The sequence below is a fragment of the Periplaneta americana genome, chromosome 5 (assembly GCF_040183065.1).
Source record: "Periplaneta americana isolate PAMFEO1 chromosome 5, P.americana_PAMFEO1_priV1, whole genome shotgun sequence".
Classification (NCBI taxonomy): domain Eukaryota; kingdom Metazoa; phylum Arthropoda; class Insecta; order Blattodea; family Blattidae; genus Periplaneta; species Periplaneta americana.
The window spans coordinates 126,301,916-126,318,293 of record NC_091121.1 but is presented as its reverse complement, the minus strand read 5'-3'; the positions used below and the strand labels follow the sequence as shown (position 1 = coordinate 126,318,293).

At 35.3% G+C, this 16,378-nt stretch overlaps 1 protein-coding gene and 1 long non-coding RNA gene across 15 annotated transcripts in view; one reads left to right on the top strand and one right to left on the bottom strand.

The window, feature by feature from the left end:
* LOC138700172 (integrin alpha-PS3-like) overlaps window positions 1–16,378 on the top strand; it is a 268,831-nt gene that overhangs the window by 218,959 nt on the left and 33,494 nt on the right. For all 14 annotated transcript variants that reach the window (XM_069826588.1, XM_069826584.1, XM_069826587.1 and 11 more), the window contains 3 exons: window positions 12,830–12,946; window positions 13,142–13,439; window positions 14,415–14,505. In XM_069826588.1, the coding sequence (XP_069682689.1) occupies window positions 12,830–12,946; window positions 13,142–13,439; window positions 14,415–14,505 (506 nt within the window). The remainder of the gene's footprint in view (window positions 1–12,829; window positions 12,947–13,141; window positions 13,440–14,414; window positions 14,506–16,378) is intronic.
* Window positions 15,019–16,378, bottom strand: part of LOC138700176 (uncharacterized) — a 44,597-nt gene continuing 43,237 nt past the window's right edge. The window contains exon 3 of the long non-coding RNA XR_011332284.1: window positions 15,019–15,070. This is a non-coding gene — a long non-coding RNA (uncharacterized lncRNA). The remainder of the gene's footprint in view (window positions 15,071–16,378) is intronic.

The window sequence follows — 16,378 nt, the reverse complement described above, 5'->3', positions numbered from 1 at the left end:
GCTCCATCTTTGGCCAACACAAAACTTAAAAGGAAGAGGGCACATAATTTGTTACAAATACATAGGTTATCTGTGGCATAAAATAAAAGATTGAACTTCTTAAATAGAAAATGAAATTGTTAATTGCAGTATGTAACAAAAGAAGAAATACAAAATAAAAGGAAACAAAAACGTCATACCTTCAATATCCACTCCAGTAGCCTTCTGCAATTATAACCTTCCTCAGTCTGTTTCCCATAGAATTCACTATTCATGGGAAATAGTTTCTTTTTCTGGCTACTGCCTCCCACGAAGTCTGGACAAGATCCCACAAATCATCTTCATTTCTCGGAAGTTGGTTGGGAAAGTTCTTTCGCAAATGCGTTTTTACTCTAGACCAGACGTTTTCTATGGGATTCATCGATATCTTGTCTCTCCGAAAACCACTCCTGAATCATCTTAGATGTATGGACTGGGTGGTTGTCCTGCTGGAATTCAAGAATTCCATCAGGAAAACGTTCCTTGGCATAAAAAAGCATTTTACGCTCTAATAATCATTTGTATTTAGGCCCGTTTAATTTTCCTTCAATATGGTGAATCTGTTTTAGCTCCCTCTTGAGAAATCCATCCCCAACACGATACACCTACTCTGCCATTTCTGGCATTGGGAGCAGTGTATTTTTCCTCATGTCGGGTACCAGATGGACGATAAACAAGAACAGGAACATCATTAGCAGTGGAAAATCGGACCTCATCTGAAAAGATAACTCTACTCCAGTTACGGTCAAGATTTTCCTCTGCAAATGCCAGTCGATCTATCTTATGTCCATCTGTAAAAATATCCTTACGAGTGGCCCTTCGCGATCTTATTCCAGCACTCTTTAAACGATTTCTAACATTCTGGATGTGGCCAGGAAAATTAACAGCAGCTCTCAAGGTTATGGCAGTATGAAAGGGGTTCCTTTCAACCTCCTTGACCGACCTAGCATCTTGCTGTGGCGTGGAAATACGTCTTTTACCACTACCAGATTTGCACTGGAAAGTACCGGATGCCAAATAATTTGTAACCCGCCTCCAAGCAGTCCGATCTGAGACATTAAGCTGTTGTTCAGCTTGAGCAGCTGAAAATCCACATTCAGCAACTAGTTGGACTAATGCTTCCCTCATTCCTTCGCTTCTGTGTGCCATAGTGGTTGCTAGTCAAATGAACTTGCGTCTAGCCCCTGACAGATCAAAGGCTTTCACTTGAATAAGTAGTGAGAATTTCGCTCGCCAGGTGGTAGTGGTGTTACAGATTTTCGTATTAATAGAAACTTTTGATGCTAGATGGAAGTAACACTGAAGACGACAATTAGGGGCTTTCATATTAAAATGCTGTGTTAATTATTTTATTAATTCCTGCTGCTTTACACTCTATTGCCTAAGGAACATTCAGTAAATATGTTGACGGTTAAATAATTGGCAATAAGTAATTTGCAAGTTGTGCTACAGGGAATATGATTATTATACTAACCTAAATCTGTGAACATAGCACCTAAATGTAGTAATTGTAAACAAGAAAAACCATAATTCTGATGACAAAATATATCCTGATTTCCTGGAATTATAATCACATATTTTCACCAATTTTGTAATTATCTGTAAGCAACATGAAGTAATATAAGCAAAATTATTTGACTACATTACACTAAAACGAATTGTAACAAGTAAAAGAAAGGACAAAACAAAAAATTCACTACAGAAATTCGAACTCGAGCTGCCTGCATAGAAGTTAAGTAGCTTAACCACTGCTCTATGCTGAGCATGCTGTGGAGGTAGCCCAAATCAGCACCTCGTGAGTTAACGAAAGTGGCACAAGGTGCCAGTACAGGTGTTACATGCTGTCTCTTCTCACTTTATAGATCTCTTGGATATGGAACAACAAGTTTTGATGGTGAAATCATTGCAATAAGTGAATGTCTCGGGAATCTTCTATGCCACATCAATAAATTTAGGAATGCAGTTATATTGTCAGACTCCAAAGCAGCTATTCTATCAATCGTCTCTAAACACACACCTTCATCTCAAACAGCAGAAATAACTAAAATGCTCTCTCAATTAATATCACTCAATAAAAGAATTGTATTCCAATGCATACCATCCCATTGTGGAATCCTGGGAAACGAGAATGCGGATGCTTTAGCAAAGAAGGGCAGCACTGCTACTTACAGACCTGTTACTAAATCTACATATTACTCTGTGAATAGATTTATTAAATCTACATACTTAGAATTCAACAAACAAAATTTGATAACTCAATCCCAAGGGAAAAAATGGAACTCTCTGCATCAAAATCCACAGTTAATTCCCGATTTACCACGCAAATCGTCTGTAGCTGCATTTAGATTGGCAACAGGCCATGATTGTTTGGCCAAACACCTGCATAGAATTGGAATATATCAGTCCCCTAACTGCCCATTGTGCAACTCAAACCAAGAAATGGATTCGGAACATCTCAAAATCTGTGCTTCAGTGGCTAGTCATGATAATATCTTTGAAAAATATTGGAGTGCAAGAGGTCAAATGACTTTATTGTCAAACGCCTGGCATTAGAAAACAACAACAACAACTATTTTTCTCGAAACTTATTTTCTGCAACTCATGTGGTTTTACAAATGACCGATTCAATCGTCTGGATGATACTGACATCTGTTACTTTTATCCATGTTGAGCATAGAAATGAAATCACTACAACTACTAACAATAAGACACTACTATCTTGCTTCAAAGAACAACAACACTAGTATATATAATTCATCAAACCAAATCTCCAAACGAAAGTTTCACCCAGAACAATTTTAAAAGAAGCAATAACATTTTATTAGTGTATTTATATTTTAAGATAACATTTTCCTTCATACAAAAGAATTTAGTTCATCTGCTCTGGTGCTCCCGTTCCAGGTGAGAGAAATCTGCTAATAAAGTTCTACCTGCCTCATACATGTTATAAATAGGTTTAGGGATTAGGGAACCCACCAAGTGCAAGCATTATGAAGTGTAAAAATTATGTTTTAAACCGAGTATAAAGATTTTTTTAGTATTCATTCTACAAAATATAAGTATTTACTGTACATGATATTAATTTGACCATATTCGGGAATCGAATATAAATTAAAACTGAGACCCGATAGGCTAATTTAAACAACATATTCGGTTTCTACTTTCTATATATAAAAATTGACAAAAATTAGCCATTAGTTTCCCAGATGTAAAAATCGTGTTCCCTACTGTAATAATAATAATAATAATAATAATAATAATAATAATAATAATATCTGCTTAATTATTAAGTTATTTAGATTAAATAAATAACGACTTCACTGTGTTAACATTTTAAATTATGGTGTTATTATATCTGATTGACTAGTTTCGATGTAATTTCCATTATCTTCTGAATCTTGTATTCTGTTAGGCACTGTTCGATAACAGCCACTTGCACCACTGTATGAGTGGACATGGGATATCTACTGCGCAGCAAGTCAACAGTTGCTATGCATTCACGTTTGAAGGCCTCCACCCAACGCGTTACACCTCGATATGGCAATGCATTATCACCCAATGCTTCTCATAGCTCCAAGCATTTCTGCCACAAAGAATTGAAATTTTCACATATGACTGTTGTTCAACTTTACTTATATACATCTTGGAGTACAACTGTCAGCACACTAATGTTTGCATATAGTGTTAAAACTAGCCCAATGCACAGAGACGCCATCTGCTGGTGGCATTCTGTAGAATGTAACATAGTTTTTCAAACTATATACTGGACTAACTGTTGCTGCCACATGTTTAAAAAATATAACATGATTGCCATGACTTATGAAATGACCCTCGTAGATATCACAACTCAGCTGTCGATTGAGCTTGCACATTTTTGCGGTTCATGGAGTCCAACTGCAGTGCTCTCCATTCTCCTGAAAGCATACTACAGTCTCCTTAGACTGATGCCATCTGTACGCCAGTCACATCATTCTAGAAATACTTTGGGCGATGTTATTGAAATGATAATGAACCTTGAAATGAGAAGTCACAGTGGAATGGTTGAAGGAAATGTGAGAATCATGAGAAGAATCCTCAGGAATTTCAGTTTTGTCCACCACAAGTAGATAATCCTAATGAGGGAACTGCATTTGATCAAATTTCTGTGGTTTATCATCATCATCATCATCACTGCCACTGTCGTCATCAACATCAAACTATTTTGGGTAGAGACACGAAATATATATATACCAGGTGTTTCAGACCACCTGTATCCAACAACTAGAGAAGACATAAAACAAGAATTAGAGAAGCTTGTGGGTCTCTCAGCTGTGCTGAAGTGCAATCACGGATGTTAGGAGGTGATCAAAACATTGTTTAGCACAGGGTGGCGTACATCTTGAACACCTACTATGAAGAGTGTACATACATAAACAACATACAGCATTTCTCAGATGATACAATTTTTGTTGCTTTGTGAGCAAACAATAAAAGCTAGAAAAAAAAAGTTTCAGTAAAAGTTGTTTCTTTTTAAAACTACGAGGCGCATCCAGAAAGTAAGTTTCCCGATTTTTTCCCCTTGAAGGTAAACGTAATTAGCCGTGTCAATTGCGCATGCGTAACATCTATGACGTATCAATCATATGCCAGCCGGACAGGTCCCGCCTGATGCCAGTAGCATGGCAGCAGTGGTCCGAAATGGAAGCTCTTATTCCTTCTCCCACTGCCTGCGAGGTTCGGTTGGTGATAAAGTTCTTTAATGCACAAAGCATTGTGCCAATTGAAATTCATCGGCAGCTCTGTCAGGTCTATTGGCCGAACATCATGAGTAAGCAGATGGTGCGTTGCTGGTGTAGGCAGTTTTCCGAAGGTCGTCAAAGTGTCCATGATGAAGAGTGCAGTGGGCGACCGTTCCTCATCAATGATGATCGTGTTGAGCTGGTGCGGCAGTGCATCATGGAGAACCGTCGCTTCACGATTATGGAGCTGAGCAGCCATTTTCCGCAGATATCGCGATCCTTGTTGCATGAGATTGTCACTAAGCACCTGCTGTTCAAAAAAGTGTGTGCCAGGTGGGTGCCGAAAAACCTGACACCCGAACACAAAATGCAATGTTTAGGAGCAGCACTGACATTTCTGCAATGGTATCACGATGACGGCGATGAGTTCCTCGACAGGATGAGACTTGGATTTCGCACTTCACCCCAGAAACCAAGCAGCAGTCAATGCATTGGCGGCATAGTGGATCTCCAGTCAGGACGAAATTCAAACAGACGCTGTCGGTACAGAAAGTGATGTGCACGGTGTTCTGGGACAGGAAGGGCATTCTGCTCATTGACTTCCTTCCAAGAGGTGAAACAGTGAATGCTGACCGTTACTGTGAAACACTGCGAAAATTGCGAAGTGGCATTTAAAACAAGAGGCGTGGAATGCTTACTGCAGGTGTTGTGCTCCTCTATGACAATGCTCGTCCTCATACAGCTCGGCGCACAGCAGCTGTTTTGACGGAATTTGGCTGGGAGTTGTTTGATCATCCACCCTACAGTCCTGATCTTGCTCCCAGCGATTTTCACGTTTTCTTGCACCTTAAGAAATTTTCCTGTCCTCCGGTGAGCATTTTGGCAACGACAAAGAGCTGAAGACGTCTGTCACACGCTGGTTCCATTCACAGGCAGCAGAGTTCTATGACAGAGGGATACAAAAGTTGATCCCAAGATACGACAAGTGTCTGAATTCTGATGGTGGCTATGTTGAAAAATAGCTGAAACATTGCTGTACCTGTTGCCAATAAATGTTTTCCTGAAAGTGCGTGTTCTTTTTTTTTTTTAAATAGGGAAACTTACTTTCTGGATGCGCCTCGTAATTTCCAATGGTACCTTCAATGACCCATGTTCTTATTTGAAATTTCGAAGCTGACCACAGGTGCCCCTACTTCCGGTTTGTTACGGGAAATGGTACTACCACCAATCAATTCTTTACATAGGTTTTGGTTATCAAAATTTTTTCATGAACAATCATAGTTTTCGAGAAAAAAGGCTGATACGAATGGTCTGAAACACCCTGTTTGTGTTTTTTTTTTTTTTTTATATATACAACATGTCCCATTACATAGCATAATACTACATGCCTTGGTTTTCTTATTAGGATGTTATATTTTTCTTATTTATATACTATGCAGTAATATTGGTTAATGTTCGGAAAGTTTGGCCAGTTTTATAGTTTATATTCATAAATAATATTGTTGTAGTCAAGAAAATATATATAAACACATCCATTATCTTATCATTTGATAAACACATCCGTTATCTTATCATTTGATAGCTCCAGCTTATACCTTACTTTCAAATTACATTTAAAAAAAAAAGCCATTTATAAATAGTACCAGCATATATACAAGCTGACCACTTACAAGGAAATAGCAGCTATTATAGGAGCAGTCACTAAACAAATCTATTTGCCATACAATAGCAATTGGCCCTTCATGGGCTGTAGCACCATGAATTTACTTCTACTTTTTGCTTTTTAGCGAATGCTATATCCAAACTGGATGACTAAAGATCACCAATATTCACTATAGCTATAAACAGAATTATTCCAACTAAGATCGTGTGCACACATTATGTTAAATAATGAAGAAGATAAATATGAGACAAAATTACAAATTGATACTTTACTTTAAAACCGATCTTATAATATGGTAATGTAGGCCTAATTCAATTAGATAGAAAATACTCCATCACTGCATGAATAATATAGGCCTACATTCCCTATTAAAATAGATATGGCTCTTATTAGAAATATAACGTAACAAAAGCTGATAATTAAGAACAAGCAACAAACACACACACGCCCACTATATATATAATACATACTACATACACATACCTACATTTATCATTTATATACTTAAGCACACAAATTGATGGTGTTCAGTTAAAGGGAGACAAGTCATAAAATGAGTTTTGAGATAGATAAAATTAAACTTCGGTCCCTTATTGCAAATTATTTTCTTCACAATCAAAGCATATCAAACACAGGTATTATTCTGTTTTCCACACACACACACACACATACACACACTTGTAGAATTTAACTTATGTGTTCACCTGAGTATCAAAACCTCCTTTGTTCAAAGAATGACAACACTCTATACCCAAAACACATCGGTAGGTACATACATACATACATACATACATACACACTCACACACATACATAGGTGGTACATGAGGAGAAAAAAAAAAATTACATTAAAAAAAAATAAAAAAACAGCAAACAAACACGAAGAGAGAATAAAGTTTTTACAAATATGTATCACTATAGTCAACAATAGCCCATACTTAAAAAAAATACAAATATACAAAATACAAAGATAATACTACAGATAGACAGTGCATACTTAATTCACATTTAAGCTTCAATTCATATGTCATCACCTCCTCTTTCACTCACTTCTACCCTCATTCATCTCCATCCATAGAATACACCAATGCACAACACATAAGATAGAAGCCTCATGACCACTGCAATGAAGCATCTCTCTTCAAAATGTTCGTATAGATTGCTTAAAATGTAATAGTTTTTAACATATCTTGACACTTAACATTATAACACTTAATACCCTTATAAATTCTCTAAATCGAGAGCGAAATTTTCGATATTCATTCATGAATTTTGCATTGTTGCAGTTTTATTTGCAGGCCATGTTCCTCCCTTTTGAATTATATTTATTTTTAGTTTCTTTCTGTCCTCGTCGAGTTTGTTACAGTCATATAAGATGTGGTTAACTGTTTGCTCCCCTCCTCTACAGGGACAGTTTGAGTCTTAAGTGATGTGGAATCGTTGGTAGTATGCTCTTAGTCTTCCATGTCCTGTTAGCATTGTAGTGAGGTTTGGTGTCAGCTTTATCCTTAGTTTAAGTCTTTTTGCGACTGTAGGAAAGTATTGCCTGTTTCTTCTCCTTTCATGGTGTTTCTCCATTCATTTTCCCATTTTGCTATACTTACCTCTCGCAATATTTTCTGGATGGTACTTTTTGGGACCTTTTTGTAGCACTCCAACTCTTCTAGTACTGTTGCCCTTTTTGCCAGTTTGTCGGCTATTTCTTTCCCTTGTATCCCTATGTGAGCCTTAACCCATCCTATATCTATTGTCCAGTTTTGTTTACTTAGTATTCTCAATTGAAGGGTTTGGGGGAAAAACCAGGCAGCTCCAATTTAGTACTTTTCGAGATAAGTAAGAAAAACTCTTAAAAAAATTAATAATGCTTCCTCTAATGTTCAAACTAACACATGACATGCTAGTTGGCATAAATAAATTATTGTTTAAGAAACAGATGATTTTAAAATTATTTTTTAGGATTACAGAAATTTTGAATTTGTTGGAGCCACCTTGTTATTCCACCAAAGATACTTTCAACTTTTATTGTATTTTGAAACATTACTTTTAAGTAACTTTAATTTTTAAAAGTTGATAGCATACGTAGGTGTTGTTTGACAGTCAAGTATATGAAACTGTGAATATATTTTCGTTCTTCGTTATCATTAATCATCAGATTCAGAATTTCCAGTTTGACTGTATTTGAGTCGCACACTAAACTCTCATAAAATGGCATATCAGCTGGTGGCACATACTGACATGCCAACTTCATAGCATCTTTATACTTGGCTGCTTTTATCTAGAGATGTTCTGAATATATTTTTTGGTATATGAGGGAAGAAGAGCCATCCTTGTACATAATAGGAAAGTAAAAAAATAAAGTTGTATTCAGTGATTCACTACACCGAACAACCTGGTTATGTCGCATGTTATACTGAAGTAGTTTGTAAGTAGAAATCATGAACTTGACATTTCTAGTGTTATTTAGTAGTTCCTTGTAGCAGCTTTGGTAACACTCACTGAAATTCTTCAGCAATGTTGACTTACTGGAATGACTTCAAACTTTTTGGAGCTGTCTTTGACGACTTTATACCAGTCCTGCGGAACATATCATGTTTCCTCTTCTGTGATTCAACAAGTCCAAATGAACGATCACAGGGAAGAAAACTGTGACTCAGCTCTGAAAACATGTGTCTGAAATCTGTTTTGCTGCACCAATGTGTATAAATATTGCACAATAGTATGGTTTTTATTTTGTGCTGCACAGTTGTCTGATAACATGAAAATATGCTTTACAGATTTCTTTCAAACTATAGCAAAAAAATGATCAAGAAGACTAATGACCTCATTGGAACTCTTTTTACCCGCACTTTCATCATACATGTAGAAGTAACTTTTATGAGTGCTGCTTACATGTATGCAAAAGCTGTAAAGTCATAGCTATCTGCTGATGGTATGGTAGGAAAATCCATATTCTGCTGAAAATCAAAGCAGATAGTTTCTACAGTTTCATCTGCCTTAGACAAAGATGACTTCTCTTTCAACTGTACAGTAAATAGAAGAGGTCAGCTTTCCTAAGATGTAAGTCTTTCTGAATTATAAGGGCTCTTTTTTCTTCTTAAGTTTGAGATTATAACATCTTCTTCTCTAATAGTGAAGAATCTATAGTAGAAGTCATAGCTCACTTTATACTTTACCTCCAGCAAAGGCAGTTTTACACACTATCACTTCATATGAACCCAGACGAAACTAAAATTAATAATAATAATAATAATAATAATACTTAAGTATGATTTATTATCATTCCATGTAGGCATTAGTTTTTACTTTTTAATTAGCATTTTGAATTATGTTGTATAATTTAACCTGTTTGCATTTAATTAACTTATTTCGCTTACCTTATATAAATATGTGTGTGCACGAGAAAAGACACCTCCACTTTTAACACGGCGTCGTTAGACATCACGAACAGTTATCAGGCCACCCAAATATTCATCTTGCGTTTCTTTATTCTTCATGTCATTAAATGATTTCAGTATGTCCTTTTGCATTTGGTTACCAAGTTTCTGATAACACTGGCGTTTGCATTTACAGTTGGATTCAGAAATACGAACAGGAAAATTCTTGCCTTAATTTAAAGCTTTAGGTATTTTCTGCACACGTTGGGAAGCCTACTTGCAACACGTCAACTCTTGCATGAAGTTGAATATGTGTAATAATATGTACATAAACAACACTAGATGTCTAATGGAGGAAGCTAAACATTGTTTGAACAACCTTCAAATCGATGGAACTGAACACCTAACTTCTACGAGAGGAGTAATAAACACCAGAAAAATTAGGACCGAATTATGCCAGCGAGAGTACAATGCATGGTGCAACTTACCTCAAAAGGGAAAAGGCGTCATTCTGTACAGTGAATTCATTCCCTCTAACAAATGGATAACTAAGCCCAATGGAATGACTAGCGGTGAATGGAAGGAGGCTATCAAGATGACTGCCAACGTAAGTGCTGTAAGAGCCATACTCAGTAGGTCTCAGGACAAGCACTGCAGGCGATGCCTCAGTGAGATAGAAATCCTTGGACATGTCCTGGGAGCCTGCCCTTATGGCGAAACATTGCGTATACATAGGCACCATGCAATTAGAACTAAACTGGCGATGCCCTTAAAAAACTAAAATACACCGTCTATGAAGAAGTCCACAGAACTGCCGACAATGGCAGTAACAGATGAATTGACATAATCGCCATTAGCGAATCCCTGTCTCAGGGTATGATAATCGACCCCACTATCAGGTTTGAAATGTATAAAGGACAGTCTGAAGACGTACATGAGGAGAAACGAGCAATCTACGCTCCAACCATCTCGTATTATACGAGTAAAGATAAATATCAACTTCACGATATCAGTGTTACGGGATTGATGTTTGGAGCAAGAGGAACAATACCTAACTTGTCTTCTCAATTCTGTAGGACCCTAGGACTGCACAAATCGTTTCTGGATGAACTGGCCCTCCTCATAATTAGAGTCAGTCAAACTTTTACGGAACCACCTACATGGACTCTAATTCAGTGTACTGAAAAAACTGACGCACCAATATCATTTTTCTTTCTCTTAATAGCTTTCATTGCTTCTTTACTTCCAACTTTTTTTTATTCTGTATACTTCCATTGTTTGTTTGTTTGTGTACTTGTTTACTTTTTTCTTACTCCGTTATCTTTCATCATCTATTTGTTCTTGCATTGTTTTGTATGCTTTGTCTAATGGCAGCCTCTAATTTGAGGAAGCTCTAGTAAATTAATAAATAAGTAAATGTTCACGTATGATTTACCTGCATTTCCAGTTCCCTTCTTTTATTTCAGAGCCACCGTTTTGGATTACGTTTCATTTTCTTTTTCAATGAATCTGTACTGAAGTTTCTTTACTAGACACACTTTCATTTGGATTATATTCACTCTCAGAAGGAGAAAAATCACTATCACTAGTCTCAATATTGACTACTAATGTGCTACCAATATAATACTGACAGCAATGGATTAATATTAACTTTCTTATTTGTCTTTTGAACTGTGAAAATAGTGCTGCTTCCTGTTGATAATAATGTAAGATTTCGGTGAAACAACAAGATGGCTCCTGGAGCTGCCTGGTTTTACCACCAAACAATAAATATGTACAGAAAGAGGCAGGTCCAAAATGCATAATAACTGTGAATGTAATTCTTGGAACTACCTGGTTCTTCAACCAAACAATAGAGCGTATTTTTTTCTTCCTCTCTACATAAATAGCTCAAAAATGAAAAAAATTGGAGCTGCCTGGTTTTTTCCCCAAACCCCTCAATTTCTCTCTAATTGCTTCTATTAATTGATTATGGTTTTTAGTGTTCCGTAGTGAATCTAGTATGACTTTACTGTCTGTGTATATTGCTGCATTTTTAGGGCTGTTCTATTGTCTCAAGTTTTTCCATTGCCTTCAGGATTGCTAGCTGCTCTGCCTGATTGTTGGAACAACGTTTGTCTAATTTGTACTGTACTATTTCATTGTTGACGAATATTGCTATTCCAGGGCCTACCCCTTGTTCTGTTCTGCTTCCATCCGTATATACTTCAACAGTGTAATTCTTCTTTAGGTTTGCCTCCTGTATTGTAGGAAAGTCCGCTGGATGAGGCCATTTCTTGTAATTTATTGGAATATCCACTTGCCATTCTGAGCTTTGTTTTATTATTTTGTACTCGTCAGCGATTTCTCGTAGTTTGTAAATGATGGGTGTCAGTCCTGTCAATACGCAGAGAGCTTCAGTGGAAGTGGTGCGAAATGCTTTAGCTATTTTTATATTTATTAATCTTTGCACTCTTATGTACTTCGTGCAGTTGTATTTCCTGTTAAGTGCTTCTATCCACACTGGTGCTGCATATGATAACAATGGTAGGATTGCACCTTTGTATGTCGTTTTTAGAGGTTGTGTGTGTGTGTGTGTGTGTGCGTGCGTGCGTGCGTGCGCGCGCGCGCGCGATTTGAGAATATGAAATGCAACATTGAGACTCTGCCTAATTTTGTGCTTTGGAGTGTGTGCCCAACCATATTTGTATTGCTTAGTCCTTTTTGTAACTCTCAATTTACATATCATTATAATATTCATTTTTCAAAATGCACGTTACTGGTTACTACTTCATAGTTTTTGTAATTGTGTTTGTTTCCATTGTTTCTGTGTAATTCATGGTGGTAGCCTTGAACATTTTTGCACATTAATTATATTTTGCCAATGTTATTTATTACGGTGTGTAATGATATTGGCCGAATCTAAGTACCTAATTAAGTAATTAAGTAAAGAAAGAATATCTGGAACACATTCGTGAACTTCTTTCAATAGGTACTGCATATTTAAATATACCAGTAACTGTTTTTAAGATCTTTGTGGTATGGTACTAACACTGTATTTATGTTCTTTATTGATAGGTACTGAAAATAGGATGGAGTCCAATTGATGTTGTAGACGTTAATTTCGATATTCCAATAGAGTGGAAAGAATCGAATGGTAAAAATATCACCTTATTGAAGTTATATGCTTTAAAGGTAAACTTAAATACATATTGTATTATATTCATGTTACTGGTATCATGACGGTAACATAAAAATGATGTAGATAATTAAACTGTCTTTAATGTCTTGAATTTTGTCTCTGTTCTATTTTGTATTGTTAACATTGAAAAATTTGATTTACACTTTGTATTAAAGTTTTACGAATGTTTGTTTTATTTTCATTTTCAGGCTTTCATGAATAATCGCCCATTAGTTTGCTCTTCAGAAACTATTTCATTTTATGAAGATGAATATTTTAAAGATGTTGAGCAAGAAGAAGAAATTCGTGCCAAACGAGACGTGTCAGATACAGAAGACACTTTCAAGGGATATAAACCACCTGCAAACAGGACTTTATTTCTCAACTGTTCTACGCCTAATGTTATTTGTGGTACTATAAAATGTACAGCAGGCCCGTTTGATATTACTTCCCAGTCTTCAGTACCAATAGTTATGAAAATGAGCTTACAAAACAGTGATTATTTAGGTATGTTGTCTGGTCTTTTACTTAGAGTTTATGATTATATAAAAACATAAAATCATGAAAACAATTTATGTACTCCCCAGTTTGTTGTCACTTGCATGTGTGTTGGACAGTGGACAATATGTAATCGTCATTTTGTTGTTTTGTGCACGTAACATAATAAATTAATGAATGAAGTGCTTTATTTTGTAACACTTCTGGATACAGCAACTGTTGTGGGATATGTCAAACATGTTCTTCCTACTAGGTGCAATGTTCAGTTTAATTTTTAATAACTGATTCTCTCACATCGTGATTGACTTATAAGGCAAGTACTAGTAACAAAGAGAGGACACACTTTTGAGATCACTGATTTTTATAATTCTGTTGCTGATGGAAGTTAATAATGTAAAAAAGAATAGCAAAGTCAAATTATAGAATGTTCTAATGTTGCATAATCATGGGCAACGGATAATTCGATATGTTCCCTTTTGATTTAACATATGCATCTTCTTTCCACTTCTTTTATGTCACAGCATTATTTCAGAGTTAAAGTGTGACATTTACACTGCAGCAGTGATGGGCAAATTTGTGCAATGCGAGCCATACCTCTGTTTCAATAAAGCAGATTGCAATCTGCAATAAAATCGATATTGGAAGTTTGACTTCGATAACTTATATACCTACCGGTACTTTTCTTTGGTCACATTGTTCAAGACTCCACGATTCTGATCATAGATTGATTTTTATGTGGTCATTGCTTTATAAAATTTCAAAATAGTATCAGTTCTTATCCTTCAGTGCTGTATAAGGTTGGTCTTACTGTTCCTATTAGTTATGGGAATTTAAAATTTTTATATCTGCATTACTGGTACTTATTTGTTCCTATGGATAAGTGAGTCCCAGGTATTGATTTGCTTGTTTCATGAAATGCATATAAAATAATTTTATTGCGATTAAAATATGTTAATTGCCTAAATTGTTACATTTCATTCACAGGTCCTCTTATGGGAAAAAAGGATATAATCTATATTTCGACACGTGGATCAGTGACAATAAAAAAGCCTCATAATCTGAAACAGACATCGAGGTAGTATTCACGTTTTCTTATTAAGAAATAATTACACTTGTAACTTTAACAATTTAATTGTGTGAAATATAGATATGCAGGCATATTGTAATTATCTCTCTATTCTGAGACTGGATAATTGTCTATTTATATGTGTGTCGGCACATATCTGATCTATGATAGCAGATGAATAAAATTCATGTTCGTATTTAGCATTGTGGGGCAGTGTGTTAAGTATCATACACTTATTATTTATTATCTTTCTCTAATATTCGAACTATTAGATGAATTTTTGTTAATATTTAGCATTGTAAGTCAATGTGTTAGGTATCATATTCTTATTCATATTCATTTATTGCATCCAGCTGATGACATACATGATATGGGACATGTCAGGTTTATAACATAATTACAAAATGTAATACAGCATGCAAAATTAAAAAAATAAGATATAAATAATTTCAAAATTAGCAATTCACATTAAGATAACTTCTCTGGACACCATATTTTACTTATCATTGTGTAAGTGCAGCTGGGGCCAACTTCTGCTATAGTCTCTTGGGGAGTAGTGGGGAAAACATCTCATCTTGGAAAGAGAAATTAAATTTTTTAAGTAAACCACTCTTTTACTAGTAAGTTATGACAGTTTTCAATAAATTCATTTACACTGTAAAAGCAGTTTTTAATTAAAATTTTGTAGAGAACTTTCTTAAATTTTTGATGTGCAGATATTTCTTTAAAGTAATTTTGTAGGCTATTATACATTTGAAGACCAGCATGAATGAAACTATTTTTACATAAAGTTGAGTTAAAAGGTTCAATAAAATATTATCTTTATTTCTTGTATTGTACTGTTGGTTGTCTGAATTAACAGGAAAGTTGTTCAAGTTATATTTGTTAAAATTTAAGGTTTCATAAATGTATATACAAGCAAAGGTAGAATATGCTATTTTTTTTAAAGAATGGCTTACACCTAGTACTTTGAGACCCTTGGACTATGGCCCTAATAGATTTTTTGTAATTTAAATATTTGAATTGCATTAGGCGAATTTCCCCAAAAGATTACACCATATGTTAGGACCAAGTAAAAATATGCAAAGTACATTGTTCGAGCAGATTCAATAGATGATGCTTTTATTAGTAGTCACAAGCAAAACATATTTTACTAATTTTTTTTCGTAGTTCCTGAATGTGTACGGACCATTTTAAATGTTCAACTAGCCATATACCAAGAAATTTTGTGTTGTTAGAATAATGAATTGTTTCACCATGATACTCTATTATTGGCCTCTCAGAGTTATAGTTTTGTGTATGATGAAAAGAAATGGCTATCGATTTCAATTTATTGATTATAATTATCAATCTGTTTCTTTCAAACCATTCTGCTAATTGATCTGTTGTTTTTTTATATAAGCAACCCTATAGTATTGACATATTTTCCTGACAAAAAGACACTGGTATCATCTGCAAAGAAAGTAGATTTCTCATGACTGATGTATGACTCACTTATATATATATCTCAAAAAAATAGAATTGGTCCAAGAATTGAGCCTTGCAGAACACCATACTGTATGTGTTTCTTCTCTGATAAGTAATTTATTATTTCACTGTTTTCTTTATAAATAATCTCTACCCTTTGTGTAAGTCTTGTTTACACAACAAAATAGAAACATACTTCAAACAAAACATTGAGTTTAGGTGCTGCTGGTTTGATTGGTTTGAGTTGGTGTTTTATGTTGTGTGGTATTACATGTTTGCTTTTGTTGATTGTGTTTTTTATTGTTTACACAACAAAATAGAAACATACTTCAAACAAAACAACATCACAGAACTCGAAAAAGACCCCACCACACAATACCACAACACAATAAAAAACACAATCAACAAAAGCAAA